The 23,030-nt window shown below is 48.4% G+C and overlaps 1 protein-coding gene across 1 annotated transcript in view; it reads left to right on the top strand.

Moving 5' to 3' along the window:
* The window catches only part of ADCK1 (aarF domain containing kinase 1), a gene marked incomplete at both ends in the record, with an annotated part of 92,610 nt that overhangs the window by 13,379 nt on the left and 56,201 nt on the right, over nt 1–23,030 (top strand). The window contains one exon of the mRNA XM_084240587.1: nt 15,849–16,052. Coding sequence (XP_084096713.1) covers nt 15,849–16,052 — 204 coding nt within the window. The remainder of the gene's footprint in view (nt 1–15,848; nt 16,053–23,030) is intronic.

The following is a 23,030-nucleotide window of genomic DNA, read 5'->3' as shown; positions in this document are numbered from 1 at the left end:
CCATCATCTATCCTGATGGAGGGAGGGCAGAAGCCTGATACATTTTCCTTACCCTACACCTGGGCACTCAGACAGTGCCTGGCACTCAATAGGCTCAGTGAACACTTTTTAGTGAGCTGTTGATATAAGCAAACAAGGTAATGTCAGCTGTTGCTGAGTGTCCTAAAAGAAATAAAACATGGCCATGGGATAAAAAGCTACCCAACTGGGCTTGGGGAAGTGCTTTCACCCTCTGAAAAGTGAGGAAAGTACAACAAGAGCTGGGGAAGACCACTACGGGGAGAGGCAGGGCGATGGGATATGTGGGGTAAGCTACTGAGTGGGTGCCCGAGCTCTGGCTGGGGTGAGGATGCTAGTCTGTCCTTCCTGCGACCCTGTGCCCCAACTCGCAGCAGATGGGCAGCTTCCACAGGGACTGAGCCTTGTTGCTGGGGTGTGCGCAGGTGCTGCACTGAGATGGGTAAGGTGTCTCTTCTGGTCACCTGCTGCACTTGCTGTGGTGATGCCATCCAGAATGGGGGTGGATCCTGCACGACACATGTATGACCCTGACTCTTCCTGTGCCTGCACCCAGACCCCCAGCAGGGCAGGGAGAGAATGCAGGCCTTCCCTGCCAATGAGGTCTGGTTGCCACCCTGGGTGGAGAGCAGCAGTCATTGTGGGGTGGAGGTGAGGAGGTTGGATGGAGTCAGGGTATGTGGGGGTAGGTGAGGAGTGGTAAGCAAGAGCCCATTGGGGAGGTGGGACTATGCATGAGCTGACCCCTCCACACCCCCATCCTCCATTGTGGCATCTAGCTTTACTTGCAAAATACAAACTTAAAGATAAAATTATGAATTTCAAGACAGCTACTGTATTCGTTTCCTATTGCTGTTATAACAAATTGCCACTTAGTGGCTTAAAACAAGAAATATATGTTCTTGTGGTTCTGGAGATCAGAAGTCTGAAATGGTTCTCACTGGGCTAAAATGAGCGAGTCAGCAGGGCTGCATTCCTTCTGGAAGCTCTAGGGGAGAATTCAGTTCCTTATATTTCTCAGCTTCTAGAGGCCACATGCATTCCCCTTCTTCAAAGCCAGCCATGCCTGACCAAGTGCCTGCCATCTTTCTGCTCTTGTGCCTCCCTCCTTCACTTTAAAAAACTACTGTCATTACATTGGGCCCACCTGGATAATCCGAGATACTCAAGGTCAATGATCGACAACCTTCATTTCATCCACAACCTTGGTTTCATCTTCAACCTCAATTCCCCTTTGATTTGCAAGGTAACCTGTTTACAAGTTCTAGGGATTAGATCCTGGATATCTTGGGAGGACATTATTCAGTCTTCCACATTAAACCACAGTGGCGGGGTCCTTTGGAGTGTGGGACTCTACTGGTCAGCATTACTGTGCTGGGCACACACTCGTTGAAACTGGCCCGGGCGGGGGAGGAAACTGAAAGCAGAAAGGCCCTGAATAGGAAATGCACGAGACTTGGTGTAGCCCAGCAAGGCACAGAGCAGGATCTCTATGATCCAGGCAGGCGGGTGAAGGAGAGTCCTGGAGCCCTCAGTGGCTTTTCAGGCTTTTATTGAGCTTTTACCAGGTACACGGCAGGCAGAGGGGCCGGGGGCCAGGAGGCTGGCGGGCCTCTCAGCCCCCGGCGAGTCTTTATTCTTTCTGGGCACTTCGGTGTTCTCTTGAGGTCTCTGCTTCTCTGCTGGTTCTGCACTGGTTCTGCTCTTCTTTCTCTGCTTCTCTTGTTCTCTCTTTCTTCCACTCGTTCTCTCTGCTCTGCTGGCGTCTCTGTCCCTGTGACGCCACCCTTATAAGCCTAGTCTCAGCCCAGGTGCACCCACCTATGTATGCCCACACCCTACTCCACGTGCCCGCCATCAGGCATGCATGCAGGGCTGCAGGGATCCATCATTAATGCTAATGGCGGGAGGGGCGGAAAAGCCTGATACTTTTCACTTACCCTACACTTGGTCAGGGACCTGAAAGGAGCCCTTTGTGAAGGAGCAGAGTGATGACAGGCATGTGGTACAAAGCGAGGCAGGAGAGGCTGGGTCTTTGCCTCTTAAGAAAGCATTTCTACGTGAAAATTTCAAAAAGTAGAATAATTTGCTGAACCCTATACCTGGCACCTAAATCTAAAATCTGTTGCCATGATTCATTCGTTTATTTTTTTTTGCTGAAGGATTTTAAATTACAGAAATCGTGGCAGCGCTCACATTTGACATTTTTCTGAGTATTCATGTTCTTTAACGACATCTAATTCCTTGTGTGTTCAGTTGTCCCCAAATGCCCTTCCCGTTGGTCTCCACATTGCACCTGAACTTTGCATCCCTTTCCTCTTTCTGAGGTTTTAGAGATACCCCCTTCACTGAATCTTTCAGGGTTTAATTTTTTGTTCCTTCCCACAAACCCCCAGGATCCCTCAAGACTGGGAGTAAGTGAAAAAGTCTCCTGTCTCACACCCAGGCCGTGGCCTGAGAAGGGTGGTGGGAAGGGAAGGAAAGCAGCCTCTGGGTATGTTATTCTGCTGGTGACCTAACATTTATTTTTCTTGTCTGTAATTGCCATTCCAGAAATGCCCTCACTCTTCTAGCCAGAGAGCAACTGTTGAGAACAAATTAATTACGCATCTTCTCAGTGTGTGTGATTAAGGGGCAGATGGAGGGAAGGGTTCTCTTCAGTTTTTCTGGCAACTGGGTTCCCAAATGGATGCTTTCCAGACCAAAGAGTGCGTGTCTTGGGCTCCCATGGGCCTCTGGGTTTGTCTGCCTGGTGACAGGCATGCTCACTGGCAGACAAAGTCTCAAGTTGCCAGTAATATTATTAATCCCTTAAATTTGTCTTACAGTCACCGTTTGCTGAGGGCTTGCACATCCTCATCAGCTCGTTTGTTGGGATTTCAGGGATGCTGGAACAACTTTCTTTGCCTAATACTTCCCTAAATCATTGCTGATGCTTGTAATTCCACCATTAGAGATTAATTCCTTTGGCTTAAAACTCTGTTCCCTATTAAAATGCAAGTATCCTTGGCAGCTGTGTAACATGTTTTATTCATTAAACCTTCTCAGTCACTGGCAGCAGCCCTCCTCAAATGTCCTCTCTTGCAACTTTCTTTTTAGGATGGCCTTCTCTGAAACAGAACCTATATTTGGAACCCATCCCATTCCACAGAACTCTGCTCTCAGTTAGTTGCTGAGGCTGGAAAAACAGCTAAAGAAACTCCTGCCAAGGTGTCAATGACTGGTAATAATTTTCTGTATTACCACCCCTAGGGAGTATTTGCTTCTTAATTGAAACTTTCTGGAAACAGTGCTTAATGCAAAGAAACCTGTACCCCTTTATCCTATCACATCAGTGGCTTTGGCCTAAGAGCACCCCTTTATTGAGTTCCCTTAGAGGGGAAGAGGAGAGAAGCCCCTGTTCAGAGCAGGTGTGGTTTGTGTAACTTAAATTAGGCATTGACTTGGGCTATCTTTCATTGTGGGCAGGAGAGAAAGTAGAGTTGACCACAAGCAACACAGTCCATTTTACAGAAAGAATATTGAGGTATAAGGATAATAATTTATATGGAGTGGGGTTAGAATGAACACTAAGTCTTTAGAATCCTAGTAACACAGTTGTCATTTTTTTTTTTTTTTTTAGAATCAGATGACAACTTAGAAACAATCTAATTCTGAGAAGGCAAATGTGTGTTATTTGCCAATTCCAACTGATGTAATTAAGTGATCTTCATCTGGGCTCAGTGTGTTTGTGATTGATTAGAGATGTCTGATGTGTGTGTGGGTGTGGTAGTAAAGGAGAGGTATGGATGCCACATACTTTCTATTCCTAATTCTGTCCAGCTTCTCATTTTATGCATGACCCAACTAAGGTACAGAAAACTGGGATGATTTTTTCAGAATTTCATTAGCAGGGACAGTAAGTTAGCAGAATTGACCCAGAATGCAGATCTCTTTAGTTTTGGTTCAAAACTTTTTCCTCTGAAGTATATAGGTATTCTAAGTAGCTTTTCACTGTAGTTAAAGAGTCTCAGAGCCAGGATGCCTGGGTTCATCCCAGCTCTGTCACTAACTGCATGCCCTTAGCCAAGTTATTTAACCTTTCTGAGCCATGGCTTCTTCATTTGAAAATAAAGAGTAATAATTGTGTCTACCTTATAGGGTGGTTAGGGAATTAAATGAGATAATGTGCATATAAAGTGTTTAGATTAGGGCCTAACGCATAGTAAGTACTTAATAAATATTTGTAACTTAATTAAAATGTTACATTGTCCTTCTAGATTCTTGCTGGTTAAGGACACAAAACCTTCCCACAGTTACCCCCTCAGAGTTGCACCTCAGACACCTGCTACTCTTCTCTGCTTTCAGTGCTCTGATCCTCCAGATTTGAAGCATTCCTGGAATTTGTAATTTGGGGCTGAAGTTCCCACTGGACTAAGAACCACATGTGAGGTGGTGTTGGGTCTGTAAATGCCTGTGGTTCTGGGGGCTTTTGTTGTCCTACTTCACATTCTATGAAGTTCCTTTTGGTTTGGGGCATGTGACACGGCCCTGGAGGCCTGATGTGGTACCCAGGCAACCAGCTGCCACATGGGGCCAGGGTGGCCCTTTTGGCCTCTTCTCTCTTCTGACAGAACATTGCTTAGCCTCTCCCCTCACACCACCGCTGCTCCCCTAAGCCAGTGAGTGTCTATCCACCACTGACCTAGTTTGCAGGAGTGTTAATGTCCAGCCGTTACAAAGTAGGGGCCAGGCAGAGCCTTGAACCCAAAGCTGTGCTTTAGCCCAGCCAAAGTGGCCTCAGCAGTGGTTCCGCTGGTGACCTTGAGGGGGATCCCGGAGGCTGAGAACCAGGAGGAGTCCTTGATCATTCTGGAGCTTTGGCCTGGGCTGATGTGATGCCTGCAGCATGTCTTCCCCTGCACTATTAGACCTTGGCTCTAGGTAGGGTGCTCACATCCCCAGAGAAGCAGTGCTGGGGCCCCGCTTCCAGTGTATAGGGAAAGGATGTGACCCTGGTGGGGTGCCTTGTGGCGATAGGTGTGTGAGCGAGTTGCCTGTGGTTCTAGTCCTGACTGCCTCTCCAGGTCCTCAGATGGAGACCTTTGGGTCTGCCTGCCTGTCCCCTGCTGAGAAGGAAGGGCAGAGCTGTGGGAAGGAGGCTGTTCCCTTTGGAGGGAGGTCACACCATTGTCCCTGGCATTTGGAAGCTCTGTTGTCTGGGCCTCTCACTTAGGACAGTTTAGTTTGCTTGCAGCTGGCCATGTCCAGAGCTGCTCCCCCGCTTTCCATGGTCTGGGCCCTGGGCAGGGTGTGACCATAACTGCAGAGCGGCAGCTTGGGCAGGAGCTCAGGCACATGGATTGAGAGCCACGTGGGCATGGAGCTCCTGACTGTTCTGGACCCTGGGGTGTGGAGGGAGGTGGTAGCATCATCTGTGAGAACAGTGAGAATGGCCCAGGCTGGGATAGGAGTGGTGAGAGAAGGAGGCCTGGGTTCAGGCTGGAGAGGAGCTTGGTAAGGGAGAAAAGCAGAATGGTGAGATTGTGGAGCTTCCTGTGCCCAGGCGAGGGCCAGGGAAGGGCTCAGCACTGACCACTGTGCCGGGGAATGGAAGGTAGGGTGGGAGAGTGCCTGAATTGCACCATGGAGGGCCTGGCCACCCCTAGTAGGGATCTAAATTTTATAGTGAGGACAGTGGAGATTTTCTTTCCCTACTGTGGCCAGTGTCCTGCCCCTTCCTGCTCCCGCTTCCTGGGCCTCCCTCCCTTCCTTCTCCCCACAGCTTCCTGATCTCAACTTGTATATGGGACTGGTGCTTTCCAGGCCCCCGAGCACTTGTGAATTTGCTTCTAATCTTGGTGACATGAGTGGGCTTGCTGGAACAACTCCTGGAGCTCAGATGCAGCCAGGTGGTGGGGAGTAGTTGGGGTTCAGGGGCGTGGGTGGGAGTAGAGGGTTGTGAGCACGGGGGGAGGGTGACACTGAGGGCCTGACCCCTGGGTTTTTTCTTCTAATTGATGACAGCATGTTGGAGGGGGCAGCAGAGTCTGTAGAAGGAGGTGGGTATTGGAGTCAGAAGACAGCGACTCAAACCTTGGATCTACTGCTTATTGGCTAAGTGCTCCTGGCAAGGCCCCTAATGCTTTTGCACCTTAATTCCTACCTCTGTGCGATGGGGAGAATGATAGTACCCCCTCAAGGGCATTTCCCAGGATCAGGAGGGACAGTGCTTGTGGAAGGCTTCATGCACCTATGGGTGCTGCACTTGCTACTGGGGACTGTGACTCCCAAGTGTGGGATGAACACGATTTTGTTTTCTGTCTGCTTATATCTTGTACTGGCAGAGTGAAGCCACAATTCAAATAGAAACTAATGATTATGGAGAAGAGTTTGTGAAAGTGATAAATCAGGGTCCTATTGTACTGACAAGTCATCTGGCAACTTAAATTTGATGCTCATTTTGATAGGAAATTATTAACTGAGCTCGGGTGCTATCGAAACATAAGATGATTGGAAAGTCAGACACGTGGGCATCCACAATCTTTATCACCCAGTAATGAGTGTTGATAAATTGAATGGAGACAGGAACCTTTTATTTCAAAGATTCAAGGTGGAAATTTTATATATGTTCATATACTTTTCTTCATGATTATTAACTTCTCTTTGAATTGTGGAATTTAAACTAAAATAATGGAATTGATTTAAAAAAATAAAACCTGATTTATATTTTCTGGAATTAGATCATGATAATGGTTGCACTACTTATTGAATATAGTAAAAACCTCTGTATACTTTAAATGTGAATTTTATGGTATATGAATTATATCTCAATTTGAATAATAAAAAGCATATCTTACTAAAGCAATACCTATATTATAGAAATTGTAGAGATTCAAGAGGAAATTACCTGTAATTCCCCCAATTCAAACTCATTATGATTTTGATATATTCTCTTTTAACTCTTTCCTATTATATCCAGTGTTCTATCAATATAATGAACTGTTTCTCTTGTCTAACTTGTTATCCTTAGCATTTTTCCCGTGTTGCCACTTAAACAGCTACTGACTACTCCTCCATTTGACTGCTGGATTATTTTTTAATTTCCTTTTTTCCACTTTGTGGATGCATCTCCATGTATGTTTTGCTGTTATAGTTAAGGCTGTGCTGAATAATTTTTATACACTGGTCTTTTCCCATGTCTTGGATTTCTTCCGTAGGAGAGACTTCTAAAGTGATATATCTGAGTCAAAACATTGCTGATGGGATTAAAGAACTAATAAATGGAGAATGATATCATGTGGGAAGGCTCAATCTTGTTACGATATCTGTTCTCTCCAAATACATGTACAGATTTATGGCAATTCCAATCAAAATCCCAGCGGGCTTTTTTTGTAGAAATTGACAAGCTCATTCTAAAATTCATGCAGAGGGCCCAGAAAATAATACTGGGAAAGATGAACAGAGTTGTAGGACTAATATCTGATCCCAAGCTCATAAAACTATAGTAATCAAGACAGTGTGATATTGGTGTTACCATGATATTTAAACTGATCTATGGAACAGATTAGAGTCCAGAAATAGGCCCACACATATATGGGAAGTTAATTTTTAACAATGGTACAACAGCAAGTCAGCATTGAAAGGTTTGTCCTTTCAAGAAGCAGTGCTGGGGCCTCTCTGGTGGCACAAGGGGTTAGGAGGCAGCCCTGTGAAGCTATCTGCAGCCACTGCAGCACGCGTTCAATCCCTGACCAGGGAGGTGACCCACATGGTACAGCAGACCTCTCCTGACTTGCCGGCTGCTCCCCTCAGCAGTGTATTTCAGTCTGCCTATTCCGTAACCTGCTCTGTCTCTGTTGAATCCTCTCACCCTCTACACCTCTGGCCCGTGCCCCAGCTCTTGTATGCATAAATAGATAAATCCTAGAAAAGAAAAAAAGAAGCAGTGCTGGGACACTTCGTTATTCATGCGATCAATTGAACTTGGACCCACACATAGCTCATAACATGGCTAAAAATTGATTCCAAGTGGATCACACATCCAAATGTAAAACCTTAAACTATAAAATGTCTAGAAGAAAACATAGGAGAAAATAGTTGTGATTTGGGTTAGGCAAAACTTCTTAAGCACGATCCATTGAAGTGGTAAATTTTACTTCATCAAAATTAGACTTTTTGGGGAAGATGTTATAGGAAAGGTAAGATAAGCCCCAGAGTGGGAGAAAATATTTGCGAGTCATAAATATGAGAAAGTACCTGTGCAGAGGCCATTCAAAAAGCTCCCACAACTCAGTAATGAGAAAACAAACAACCCACTGAAAATGGACAGACATTTTACTAAAGAAGGTACAGGGATAAGCATGAAAAGATGCTCAACATCATCATTCCTTGTTTCCTCTCATGCCTCCTTTTGGATTGAATATTGTCTTATGGTTCAATTTTTTTCTACCTTGTGGACTTATGAGCTATAATTTTCTTTGTTATTTTTAGTGATTGCTTTAGTTTATATATGTCTTTAACTTGTCATGGTCTATATTCAAATGACAAGCTACCACTTCACAGAGTATAAAAATCTTGTCATAGTACACTTGCATTTTTTCTTCCAGGCTCTATGCAATTGATGCAGTTTTGTTCTTACATATGTTATAAAATCTACCTTACATTAGTTTTGTTTAAGCAGTCACTTATCTTTTAAGGAGATACAGAATATAAGAAAAAAATGTGTGTATCTACCTCTGAAGGTAATATTTCTGATCTCTTCTGTCTTCATGTAGATTCATATTCCCATCTGGTATCCTTTTACCTGCGCCTGAAGATATCCTTTAAGATTTATTGTAGTAGTCATGGTATAGGGGATGACTTCTATCAGCTTTTAAATGTATGAGAGCTCTCATTTTAGCTTTGTTTTTGGAAAGTCATATAACTGGGTATATAATTCTGGTGGTTTTTTTTTTTTCTTCAGTGCTTTACAACATCAGATATGTGGTTGTATTTGTTTCTGCTCATTTTGTCAATGAGAAATTTGTTGTCATTCTTATCTTTGTTCCTCTGTCCAAAGTGTGTCTTTTTCTCTGGATGCTTTTAAAGTTTCCTTTTTACTAATTTTCAACAATTTCACTATGTAGCTTTCTTGTTTCTTGTGTTTGGAGCTTGAGATTCTTGGATCTATTGATTCATAGTTTTTAAAAAAGATCAAATTGGAAAAAAATTCCAACCATTGTTTCTGCAGATATTTGTTCTTCCTCTCATTTTGAGCCACCTGCCTTACTTACCCCAGAGCCAGGTTCTAAACCACAGAGCATCCCTTATACCCCAAAGCCCACTGAAATTATTCAAACTAGCCAGTCCTAAACCTGCTTATTCTATCCTGGCCATACTTTCCCTTGAAATCCACAATAAAAGCTCTTGCCTATATTTCCCCTTTGTTGCCTTTTTTCCATCTGGCCAACCCTGGTGCTTCCCTGTATGGTCCTACCTTGTACACCAAACTGTGAGTAAAGATTCCTTCCTTTAGGACAGTGATTTCCATGTCTGTGTGTCTTATCATACCTGTAAGATAAATTCTAGCTACTCTTATGACAGCACAGAAATGCCAGCTCTGGCTAAGTGGGATCCCTGGAGTACCTGCCCCATTTCACCTTCACTGCAGCCTGGTGAGGCGTGTTCTGTTATTGTCTGCCTTTTATAGATGAGAAGACTGAAGTCGTCAGAGGTTATATAACTTGCCCAAGGTCACCAGCTTCTGAGTGGTGATGTTAGAATAGAGACTAAGAGTCTGACATTAACCAGGGTCAAGATGGTCAGAGGACAGACAGGACACTGCTGTGGAGTGCCATTGAATTTGTGGTCAACTTCCTTCAGCTGCAACTTCCTTCCTGCAAACATGATGAGTTTTCCTTTGTTGCCCAAATGACAACTTAAAGCAAGGGTGACAGTTGAAAGGGGGCCTTGGAGACAGTCTTGGCCTGATTCCTTAGGGGTGCAGGGGGAGGCACAATTCCATTTTCATGATGAAAAGCACGCCCTGCCCAACTAGGGGAGATGTGGATTCCTCTCTGTACCAAAACCGGTCCAGTCACCTGGCAGCATCTTATACATTTAAAACTGAAAAAGAAAACCAGCTCCACTTTGCTATTTCCAGAAGAGGCTGAAGAAGGCATGATGAAAAAAGAATTCTTCCTCACTATTGACATAACCTTTATTAGTTTTAAGAAATTTGAAAAACACAGAAGAATCTACAAAGAAAAAAAATACTCTTATAATCTGACAGACCAGGGAGGTCATTGTCAACATTTCAGCCCATTTCCTCTGGGCCTTGAGCTTCTGATCAGAAAAATCAACCAGAATCTTTGTTGCCTTCATTTTCACTGTCTCTCTTCCTGTGTGTGTGTTGTGAATGTCTGTGTATCAGGCTGACTGTCTTTCTTTCTGTCTCACACACACTCCTCAGCCCCACTGGAGATACTGTCTACTTGTGATGGGAAGCCCCGTTGTTTCAGCCTGACTTTGGAACTTTCTGCCAAGTTTGGGGGTCGAGGCCTCTTTTCTCGGGATTTAGATATGAGCACAGAATTGCCCTCCTTGGGCCTTTGCTCCTTCCTTCCCAATCAATAACTAATCAGCACTGAGTTGATCTTTTTAGCTGTTCACTGTCCCCTCCCCATCCCCAAACCACTGGCTAACGACAATGCTTTTAATTAATATGAAGCAGATTAAAACTCATTACAGCAAGGTTATTGGTAATGAGATAATCATAAGGCAAGTTATTGAATTGGGAGTGAAAGCAGAGTTGGAGGATGCAGGAGTCCGTGCCAGCTGTTCCTGCCATCTTTTGGCAGGGATGGAAGTGGGTATGGGGGGCTCTATAGTGAGGACACGCTGTGGTGACACCCACACGCCAGCCGGTGAAACCAGGTGCTAGGTAAGGGCAGGACTCAGTTCTGGGGAGCAAATGGGTAGTGTTAGGGTAGGTGTGGAAGTAGGGAGATTTGGGGGGGAAGCAAACCCCAAATCAGTGTATTTAGGATAATGCTTTATCGTTCTTAGCTTTTCTGATGCATGAATGCTTTGCAATTTAGACTACAAACATGAAATTGGCTATTGTCTTTGTATATAGATTGTAGTCCAGACTTGTTGGACTGAACAAGGTTTAGGGAGTGGATGGCCCTGTGTGTGTGTTTTTTTAAAATTTTTCTTTGAAGATTAAATCTCGATCCTTCTCTCTCCATGCCTCCAGACTCTTTTCATTCATTTATTGAGCACTGAATGTGTCCTGGACCCTGTGCCATGCTCTTTTTAATGCATCACTTCATCTGGTCATCACAGAGACAAATATATTTTCATTCTTATTTCAATGATGAGGAAACTGAGGCTCCAAAGTTAATGACCTTGTCCAAGGTTATATAACAAGTAATAGGGTAGGATTTGAACCCAAGTCTTTCGGATACCAAAGCCAGTGCTATTAACCATTATGTTATGTGACACCCTCTTTTATTCCAAGACTAGGCGCAGCTTGTGCTGATTGGCCTTTTAAACTGTGTATGCTTGATACAACCTCCATGGCCAGCCTGGAGCCCAGCCTGGCAGCTTCTGCAGCACGTGACACACCTTTACTGTCTGCCACTGGTGATTCTGGTTTCATGGGCCACGTCTACCTCTCAGCTGCAATGCAGCTTCTCTCATGAGGGCCTCAGCTGCTCCTCTTTGCAGTCTGGTGATGCTTGTACAAAGAGAAGGTCAGTTAATGCCTGCTCCCTGGCCCGTGAGTGGACACACCAGTGTCTCACTGTTTATAGTCTCTAGGACTGTAGGAGTGACAGTGAGCCTTTCTGAGATTCCTTTCTCACCTTGAAGGACACATTAAGATCTATTTTACAGAGATGTGGGACGGCCTTAATAATAACCACCATCACTTTATCTGCATGTTTACTGTAGGCCAGGAGTCACACTCAAACAGGGCACTAAATAAACATTTATTTATTATAGATGTTACTAACTTAGAGCTCTGAGCTGTCGAAGCTGGTGACCAATAGCCACATATGGCCATTTAAACTTAAATTATTTATAATTAAATAAAATGAAACCTCAACTCTTCAGTCACACTAGCCACATTTTGAGTGTCCAGTGGCCACTTCCAGGCCTGTGACTAATGCCACTGTTATGGATGGTGCAGATGGAGAGCAGTTTCATGACAATGGGAGGTTCTATTGGACAGCACACATGTCTGCATGTCCCTTCTGGTGCTGGTGCTGTGTAGGTGCTGAAAGAAGGGGAATGGATGGGATTCAAAGGAATGAATCAGGATATCCGAGAAGCTTTGCCTTTCATCATGCCCACTGCATGATCAGGGGAAAGGATCCTGGGTAGCAGAGAGTTGAGATTCCCTGCTAGACTTGGCAGACTTGGCCCTGATGGTTCCTGACTAAGCAAGAGAAGGCTGATAGAGGGAGTTTGCACTAAGCCAGTAGTTTCTGGAACTCTGAGGGGGACTTGCCTTCTGATCACAAAGGACACTACAGCTGGAGCTGGAAGGGGACCTTGAAATCAGCATGCCTGCTCTGTTATTCAGCATTTGTTTCTTTTGGCTTTAAAAGAACATTTTAATTTTTTGGTGTGTGACTGTGTTCCTCACCTTGTGAGTAAGTGTGTGTGTGTTTTAATAGAAGCTAGTTAAAGGTGACTTTGGGGCTCCTTCAGCTGAAGTGTGGGCGCCATTTGCAGTAGATGCTGACTCAGTTTCATGGGTGATGGTTTTGTGTGCATTAGACCTACAGTCATCATCAATCTACATTTATGGCACATGTGTGGCCTGTCCTGGGGTATACAGAGCGTACAGGGGACACACGTGGTCTCTGTCCCCAGTGGCTGATGGGCTACCTAACCTAACTGAGTTGGGGGTACACCAGCTCCCTGAGAGCTTCCTACATTGTCCAATGTCCTGAAGGTGACCATCACTTTGTGCCAAGGGACTGACCCCTACTCACTGGGATGGGAGCCCAGCCCTGGCTCTGCTCCCTGCTGTCAGGGCTTGGCAGAGTGGTTCGGAACTGCTAGTGGCAGACAGCATGGATGTTAATGGGTCTGAAGAAAGGGCAGTCTTTGGTCTTTGTCAGCAAGTGCACGTGGACACAAGTGCATATTGTTATGTTCTCTCCATCTGAAATGCCCTCCTTTTTTTCATCTTAATCTATTCAAATTCAGTTTCAGAAGCCATTCTGTGGACCACACCTATAATTTGAAGGGGGGAACTTAATTTAAGCTAGTAAAAAGTAGTTAACTCCTGAAAGGAATAAAGAACATTCTAAGGGTAGAGAAGTTGCACTCAGATGAGCGGCTGCTGCTTCTAGAACTGAGGGGTCATGAACAAGGACAGAATTATGCACTCCCCTGAGGGCCTCCCGCTGCTGGACACATGCTGCGCTAGCCATGAGCAGGGGGTGTGCCCGAGTAGACTGTCGGGTCAGAGACATTCTTGGGAGGGGTGGCCAGGGCTCAAGTGGAGGAGTGGCCTATTGGGTGGTCAGAACCAGTGCTGCAGAGTGTGGGCCTGAGTTGGTTCCCTGGAGTGGCCAGCCTGGGGAGTGGGGGGAAAGTGAGGGCATGTGTAATCTGAGAGGACCATGCAAATAGGCACCCCAAGCCACTGTCCCACTGACTTCTGTGCTGAAAACACCCTGGGACCAGTAAGGGACACCCCTTGCTTCTGCTGTGGCTCCCTGCACGGCCCCTGTTGACAAAGTCTAGTCTCGAGCACAAATTTGATCCCTGGCCATCCAGGGAGCTACCCACATGGCTCAGCAGACCTCTTCTGTCTCATCCGCTGCTCCCCTCAGCAGTGTATTTCAGTCAACCTGCCTGTTCTTCTCCCCAGAACAGAATCCTCTCACCCCTTACCCCTCTGGCCTGTACCCCAGCTCTTATATGCATAAATAAATAAATCTTTTTTTTCAAAAAAAGCTGTTCATAACAGCGTGGAGCCTTGTATAGCGAGGAATGCCCAGCTCCATGTTCGGCCATGTCTGCCTTCTTTGTCCCCCTCTGAACCACAGCTCAAGTGTGGCTCTGGTCACCCACAGCACCGACCGGCCTCTGTGTGATGTGAGCCAGCCCTGTCCCTAGTTCCACATTCTTTGGAAAGAGAATCCACCCCTCCCCCACAACTCTGATTCATTAGGGGCATGTGCTCCTCAATTCTTAGAATCATCAATAATTTCCTTCTCCCAGCTCCTTCCTGTTAGAGAAAAAGAGATCCCTTGGCCCAGCTCTCCAGGTGCCTATGTCAAGGCCAGAGGGCACTGCCTGGGGGTTGGAGGCCCCCCAAGGGGTAGAGCAGAGCAGAAGGGCAGACCCTTGAGGGATTCAGGAAGGCCTGCTGGAGCCTGGAGTCTGGGTGTCCACTCTGTTGTGGGAGTGGGGAGGGGGCAGGTGGGCTCCCTGGGCTGCTGGAATATGGGCGTTCAGCCTGCAGTGTTTTCTTACTTTCTAAAGGAATGATTTTCTGATTGGTTCACTTGGCAACTGATTATATAGGATCTTGAACATTCCTTCCATCTTTGTTGCAAGCTATTATTTAACCCCTTGCTTGGTTTATTGCCTCTGGTATGTCAGCGCTCTTAACTGTCCCACTTCAGGGTACTCCGTCAGAGGGGCGCACGCTCTCGTTTGCCTTTGTGGGTGGCCGTGGGCCCAGGTTCTCCCAGGGCACTGGCTCCCTTGTCCTCTCTGTGTGCAGGGTCCCATTCTGCTGCAGAGGCTGTAGCTCCAGGAAGGCATCACCCTCAGAGTTCCAAGAGCTTAGGCTGAGCCTGGGTGGTGGCTGGGGGTGCACAGCAGGAGCTGTGGGGCCAGCTCCAAGCTCTGGAAGGACAGGTGGGCATCGGGTGTAAGTTAATGCTGCCCTGTCCTAGACAACCTGCCCATCTGCCTACTCCGAGGGTCTGGCACCATCTCAGAAAAGAATTTCCTCAACTAACTGGAGACCTCTGCTAAAGTTTGCCAAGTTTACTAAGGGTTGGGGTGTTTCTAGACCTTCTTGTGACATTTACTGCCTTTATAAGTAAATGTAAAACAGCTCCATTTCTATTTTTTTTAAAGATTTATTTATTTATGCATACAAGAGCTGGGGTACAGGCCAGAGGTGCAGGGGTTGAGAGGATTCACCAGAGACAGAGTGGGGAGCAGAACAGGCAGACTGAAACACACTGCTGAGGGGAGCAGAGAACGAGACAGGAGAGGTCTGTTATGCCATGTGGGTTGCTCCCTGCCCGGGGATCGAACTCGTGCTGCAGAGGCTGTGGACTGCTCCATAGTGCTGTGCTTAACCCCTTGTGCCACTAGGGAGGCCCCCAAAACAGCTACATTTCTTACCCTTAAAAATACCAATACCTACCTCTCTGATTGCTGTAAGGATGAGAGGAAATACTACACCTGACCATGTTTTATACAATGCAGGTAGTAGTAGTAGATGTGGGAGGAGGGAGCAGTACATCCATAAACTCATTGTGCCCTTGAGTAAATCAGTAGCAGGTTGGTCTTGCTAAAAGCCTTGAATGCTTGTTTGAGGGAGTAGCACCTGGACCAGGTTTGACGGAAAGAAGGAGAACAAAGCGTCAGGCCACGTAAGAAGGCTGACCTCAGTAAGCGCTGGACTCAACTATTCTGTGTCCCGAGGCTGAGGAACACTGAGGGAGAAGGGGAATGCAGGCTTATACATGCATGCAGGTGTGTTTGCGTGTGCGTGTGGGCGTGCACACTGGGAGCACATCAGTGTGTTTAGCAGAGGGGCAGGAAAGGGACTAGAGCCCAGCAGACATGTACACTCACGTCTCTCGGCTCCCGTCTCCCTGCAGGTGCACCTGCGCTCCGCCAGGCGTCTCTGTGAGCTGTGCTGTGCCAACCGGGGCACCTTCATCAAGGTGGGCCAGCACCTGGCAGCTCTGGACTACCTGCTGCCGGAGGAGTACACCAGCACACTGAAGGTGCTGCACAGCCAGGCCCCGCAGAGCAGCATGCAAGAGATCCGCCAGGTCATCCGTGAGGACCTGGGCAAAGAGGTACCTGCTCGTGCTGGGACGGATGGGCCCCAGGGTGGTACTTTCCGAAAAGCCCTGGCAGAGTTCCTGCGGCCTGGCCCCAGGCATCAAGATCCTGCCCTGGCCAGGAGCCCCACCTAAGAGCCATTTTATTGTGGAAACCACAGAGGTTAGAGGGAACCTCCTTGGCCCTCGGTAAAAAATATTAGTTGAACCATATGAAGCTGCTGATATTCGATTGTTTTTGACCTGCAACCTGATATTCATATGGCCCCACCTGGTGATATCTATCAATTATTGATTGTCCACTGTACCCAACAGCTGTGCTGTCCCCTGTGTTACCTGGCTTCAAACCACACACGAGGCAGGTACTATTGCTAACCCCATTTTGCAGATTGGGGATGGTCAGATATGTCCAAGGACACTTAAGTAATTCCAGGGTGCTGTCCAGGGTGCCATCCATAAACTCGCCAAGCGGTTCAATGCATTGGCTATTTATTTATTTATTTATTTATACAAGAGCTGGGGTACAGGCCAGAGATGTGGGAGGGTGAGAGGATTCACCAGAGACAGAGCAGGGAGCAGAAAAGGCAGATGGACCGAAAACACTGCTGAGGGGAACAGCGGGTGAGACAGGAGAGGTCTGCCGCTCCGTGTGGGTAGGGTAGACTCCCTGGCTGGCTGGGAATCGAACCCACACTGCAGAGGCTGCGGACAGCTTTACAGCGCTGCGCTCAACCTCCTGTGCCACCCGGGAGGCCCACAATGCTTTGGCTTTTAATGGAACATCTCTGGGCAGGCAGTCATCCAGCCTCTGCTGCTTTTCTCATCTGCTGGCCATGCTCCCTCCCCAGACCGCCCTTTTCGGATTCAGTTCAACCTCTGGGGCAGCAAGAAGGAGGCTCAGGGTCCTTCTGTTTACAGCCCTGAGCACTGAGCAGTAACCTGTAGGCTGTGTGGAACCCAAACAGGGCCCAGGACCGTAGACCCTTGCTAGCCTCCTTTTGCCATCTTACTTCTGGGGACGAGGAGGAGTTGAGAGCCATCTATAGGTGGCTGAGCTGTGGGGCAGACCCAACCTTACAGACAGTATGGAAAATTTGAGGGCATCTTAGAGATCATTGCAAAAAAAATTCTTCCCCCTCACCTGGCACTGTATTTGACATTCTCCCCTTAGGAAGAGAATCCTTTATGTCTTCTTGAGTATTTCTGAGCAAAACAGTCTTACAGGTAAGCCTAGATCAGCTAATGCCTTTCCTGAGATCGGTTTACAACCTTTGATGTCTCCAATTGCCCTTAAAACAGTTCCTTAGCAGTGCTTCCAGGGTCCACCCCACCTACCTTCAACCCTTCCATTTTGTGACTAATGTGGACCAGAGTGGCCTAGAGTTGGGCCCTGGAGCTGGGGGCTTGCACAGATTATTTATCCCCTTGGCTCCTCACTTCACTTATGTGTCAAATGGGGTCATTTTGATATGAGAAGAGTAATGAACTTAGAGTGCTTGGTGCTAACTCCAGTACCTCCTGGAGCAAATCAACAAATATTAGCTCTCACTGCCTGGACCCCACTCTCTCTGGGCCAGGTTCCCTGTGGCTCTTAACCCTAAGCGCCTAGTCATGGTCTTCCCTCTGTTTGGGATACTTTTACTCCCCTCTCTCTCAGGTGACTTCTGGTGTTTCTAGCTCGTGTGTCCATCTCTTCAACCATCTGTCTCCAAACGCCAGGCACTGCTAGATGCTGGTGTCATTTCAGGTCCCAGCTCTTCTGCGGGGTCCTCTCTGGCCCTCTGTATAACTTTGCTCCTTCCACTGGTGTGTCGTGTGGCTTGGTTAGTGTGCCCAGGCAGTTTTCCTGCAAGTCCTAAAACCTTGGGGGTGAAGAACTTGCTGTTCCCTTCCCTATAGGTACTGCCCCAGAAGTTTCTGGTATATAGTAGGTTTCCAGTGTTTGTTTAATGAGCCAGTGGCGGAGCAAGGGACAGCTTCCACAGGCTGCTCTGGAGGGAGGTTTCGTGACAACCAGTGTTCCATTTCGCTGATGTGCGTGGAGCTGGTGCTGGCTGTCGGCCCCGTCATGGAGAGCTGGTACCAGGTGCTCACCTCCGGCCAAATCTGTCCCTCCACTCAGTGATAGCCTGGCCTGCAAGGGCCTCCTGGACCAGCTCTTTGAGGTACCCGGATCACCCAGGAACCCAGCACAGAAACCTCTGTGGACTCCCTGCCCGAGGAACGTCTCCTGCAAAGTGGGGAGGGTGAGGGAAGGAGAAGGCTGGCCGGGGGCTGGCGTCGGGCAGGCCACAGGTGGGGGTGTGGGGTAGGTTGGGCCTCAGGACTAGCACGCGGGCACCCCAGGTCGAGGAGACGGGGTTGGCACTGTGCCGGCCTGCGTGTGGCTTTGCTTCTTGCCAAGAGTATTGGCCTCCTGCTTCCTACAGCACGAGATTCACCCCCAAATTAAAACTAAATAAATCACTGTAATAACAGTGTGAAGTACATCATTGCTGGCACATGGCAGCTCAGTGGGGGTGGCTGCCAGGGAGCGAAGGCAGCAGATTAACCCTTGGAGAGCTGGAGGGGTGAGGCCAGAGCAGGTCAGTGGCTCCCTCTAAGCCAGGGTGGAGCAAGATGAAACGTCAGCGCGGGTTCACCCAGCTGGCCAAAGGGTGCTTGGAAGACAGCACCTGTGTCTTCAGGGCCGTTTCTGTAGGTCCTCCTGGCCAGGCGACCCTGAGTGTGGTCACTGTAACTCCTGCTGCATGGTCTGAGTGCTCATCCCACCCCAGAAAGGGAGGCCAATGTCAAGGTCATGGCTCTGAGGGGGCGCCCCCGAGGCTGGGAAGCGCAGAAACTCTGCTTTCTTACCCAGGGCCCCGCACAGGCACACGATCAAGTCTGCCCTCTCCTCCCTCCTCCGCCTGCCTCCTGGGAGATGGCATTTGTTCCCCGGTGACACACTTTCTCAGTCTGTGGGTGGAGGGAGGGGAAAGGGGCTGTGTGGGAGGCAGGGTGGGTGGGGGTGAGGGTGTGAGGGTGGAGGGAAGTCACTCACTTTGCTCTTCCCCCCTCCTTCAGCTCCTCCCATGACACATCTTGGGGTGCTGCTCTCTCCTCCCCCAGGAAGATGCCTGATCAGGCCCCACTCATCCTGGCTCCACACCAGCCCCAGGACCCTCAGTGGAGAGGCCCATTTCACTCCTAGTTGTGGCGTGAGACCGAGCCTGTCATGCAGCGCCATCTTTCTGGGTGCAAGTGCTCGGGTGGGCGCTGAGCTCAGACTGAAGAGCTGCCCCTGCTGGAGGGGGCACTGGCTGGAGGGGTGGGTGTGTGCCAGCCTGGCTGGTGGGTCACGTCTGTGCTTCAGGACGCCTCCCATCAGCAGAGGCCGTGGAGGGTCATGAAGGTCTGTGCCCAGGCAGATGGGGCTGGCCCGAGGAGCTCTGTCTCAGTATGGCAGGGGTAGGGGAGTGGGGAGGGGGTCAAGGTTGCAGTCTCTGGCCCCCATGCTTTACTTTTGGTTCTGGATCAATCCAAATCCCTGAACAGCATCTGGTGCCCATCACTGTGGAGGTGAGGGCAGGCCAAGGCATACCATGCTGGCATAGTGATTAGCTTATGTGGGGGCAGGGGACCACTTGGCTAAGGGAAGGGCACCTGTGCAGCAGCCAGTAAGGGCCTCAGACCTTATTCCCAGGCCACTGCTTTGTCCTCTGCATAAGAGAGCTTCAGTTTGATAGAAACCCATGGAAATCAAGCCGGTCTCTCCCCTTCCTCTTCCCTGTCTCTCTGTGTCTCACAGAGAACCTGAAGGACAGGTTCTGGGAAGCAAAAAGAAACTCACCTCTAGGAGCTGGAGTCATTCCTGCTGCTGCAAAAGTGACCTGGTTCTTGAGGGGGTTGGGGTTGGGCTCAGCCTTGGTCCCCTGTCTGCCCTTGGTACTGTGGGGCAGGTGCAGTGCTAACCTTGGCCAGAAGATGGCGCCTGAGCTTGAGCGTCAGGAAGGGTGTTGAAGACAGGGCCCTTTCCTGCAGAAGAGGGCCCTGGTGAGTGGATGGGGCCCAGGTCCTTTCTACTCATGTTCATGGGCCAGGCTGTGGAAGGAGCCGGGGCTAACAACTCTGCAACCTGAGTGGGGCAGACCAGGCTTCAACCAGGAGCTTGTTGCCCACCTGGTCCTCATGGACGCTTGGCTCTGTGCTGGAGGACCTGCCAGGGTTCTTCACACTGGCTGCCGGCCTATACCTTCCCACCTAGGCTTGGGGTCCTCAGTCACCTGGAGGCTTCAACATCTCTGTGGTTTGATACCTTTTCCTTCATTCTTTCATCCCTTCTCTTTCTTGCTTTCAAAGCAGTTAGTATTTAGTAAAAAAGGCATACATGCTAGAAGTTGTGGGTGTAGCTCATTCTGGCCCCTGTGGTTTGGGATCATCATGCAGAGAGAGACAGAGACAATGGAGACATTCAGGGGGATGGAGGCCTCCTGAAGCATCGACCCAGGTTCTCAAAGATGCTTGGAGTGGAGGAGGCGGAGGTTGGCGGGACAGCTGATTAAGGAGTTGGCCTAAGCAAAGGTGTGGGAATGCGTGAAGGGTGGGGAGTGGGTGGGGATTAGTCTTATTGAGTAGAGTATGGGCTTCAGGTTGGTGAATAGCGCAGCTGAGGTTGCAAAGTCGAGGCTGAGGCCACATTGTGAAGGGTCTTGGCTGTTCTTTTCATAGTGTGAGCCTGAGGGAAAGAAGACGGTGAAGAGGGACTTGAGCAAAGAAGGTTAGAAGCTGGATTTCCTAGTCATATGGGAGATGAGATCATCTTTTACCTCACATTTGAGTTGGGGGGGGTTTGATTGAGTTGGGTGGAGAGTTTGAGGATAAGAATGATGGTGGGAGTTGGGAAGAGAAGATAGAATTATCAGCTGCACCAGTGTCATCTTTGGTTATGGACACACACACACACACACATACACACACACAATCCCTGCATATACATGAGTCCAGTCTTAACTACAATAGAGTTTATGAAATGAACCAATTTTGTTTGTTGTTCTGGAATATAGTTGTATCAGATAAGGGCTTTGCAACTCTGAAATTCTATGAAGAATCAAAGGAAATGAGGTCAGCTGCTGGAGTGGAGCACAGAAATGCCTTTGTTAGGCTCAGCACTTGTGCGGTGTTGAGTGTCGGGGTCTGACTGTGTTCTCCGACACATGGTTTATCAGTCTTTTACCACTAAGCTCCCACAGGGTGGGGATTGATTTATTTATTTTTAAAAAAAGATTTATTTATTTTTATATTAGAGCTGGGGTACAGGCTAGAGGCGTGGGAGGGTGAGAAGATTCACCAGAGACAGAGCAGGGAGCAGAACAGGCAGACGACCAAAATGCACTGCTGAGGGGAGCAGCGGGCGAGTCAGGAGAGGTCTGCGATGCCATGTGGGCAGCTCCCTGGCCGGCCCGGTATCTATCCTGTGCTGCAGAGGCTGCAGACAGCTTCACAGCACTGAGCTCAACCTGCTGCACCACTGGGGAGGCCTCAGGGTGGGGATTTATACTTGACCTTGTTTTGTAGCTCCTCATGGTTCCCAGGATGAGTGGTATGTGCTGCAGGTGTTCTGTGCACTTGGTAGACCACTGGACTAGGTACAGGTGGGATGACAGCTTTTGTCAAGAAAAGAGATAATGAAGATTTCCTCAAGAGTATCAGTGGTTTATCAGCTTGGTGGGGGTGGCAGAGAGAAGGTTCTCGTGGTGCGAAGACCAGCAGGAGCAAAAGTGGAAGGTGGGAGGTGAGGCGGGAGATTGCCTGACTTGTGTGAGGGGTCCCTGGTGGTGGGAGTATCAGTGGGGGCAGCTGTGGAGATGAGCAGGGACATTCATGGGGGCTTTGGGGCTAGAGAAGGGGTAGAGGGTATGCATAGGGAATGGCGAACTCTGGGATGACCCCTCTTATTTCTGCACACCTATACTTAGGACCTCTGCTCCCGTGCAGAGAACTTTGTGAGAAGTAGGAACAGGGCCCACTCCCAGGACACCCCTTCCTCCGGGTGGTGACCGTCTACCAGGGCTGGATTTCATTCTTCTATTAGACAGTTTTCTCCAGAAAAACAGAACCAACAAAAAACCAGAATGTGTTTATGTGTGTGTATAAAATGAATAGAAGTTGATTGGTTGGTTTTAAGGAGCTGGCTTATGTGGTCATGGAGGCTGAGAAGTCTGAACCCTTCAGTGTGGGCAGTAGAACTGGAGACTCAGGAAGAACCAGTGTTGTAGGTCCAGTCCAAAGGCTACCTGCTGGCAGAATCCCCTCTTGCTTAGGGAGGTCTGTCTTGTTTTGTTCAGGTCTTCAACTGATTGTACGAGGCCCACCCATGTGGTGGGCAATCTACTCACAGTCCCCTGAATTGAATATAAATCTCATCTGAAAACACCCTTATAGAAACATCTAGAATAATGTTTGACTAGATGTCTGGGCATTGTGTCCTGCCAAGTTAATACATATAATCAACTCCTGTGGTTCCCTGCTCGGTCTGCTGTGAGACTGCTCATTTGCACGCTCCATCCTGCTTTCACACGAGCTTCAAATTGAGCCTTTGAGGTAGACAGGAGCCAAACTGCCCATTGGTTTATTAGGTCTGTTCCCTTCAGCGTGTTGGTTATCTTCTCTGCCCTCAGTTTTCTGGTCTGTAGAATGGGGATAATAATACCTGCCACATAGCCTTGATGTGGGGATTAAGTGAGTTAACAGACGTGGAACACTTAGAGCGTGCGTGGCTTTACCACATTTTCTGAGAACTCGTCTGGTTCTCTGTCCCAGATACTATTTTGCTAGAAGAATCCTCCTTTCTCTTTGCCCCAGTGATTAGTTCCCAGCGTTCTACCATGTGGTCCCTTCCCTCCCATTAGAAGTCACCCCCAGTCTGCCTTGGAGTCTGTCCCTGGGCTTCATGAACACCACCCCCACCCTGGGAACCCCCACCTTGGCTGGGGGCTGCTGGAAGCCCAGTTG

The sequence above is a fragment of the Talpa europaea genome (genome assembly GCF_964194135.1).
Source record: "Talpa europaea genome assembly, chromosome: 8".
Lineage (NCBI taxonomy): Eukaryota > Metazoa > Chordata > Mammalia > Eulipotyphla > Talpidae > Talpa > Talpa europaea.
The sequence above is the reverse complement of the archived record's forward strand: the minus strand, read 5'-3'. Positions and strand labels throughout refer to the sequence as shown.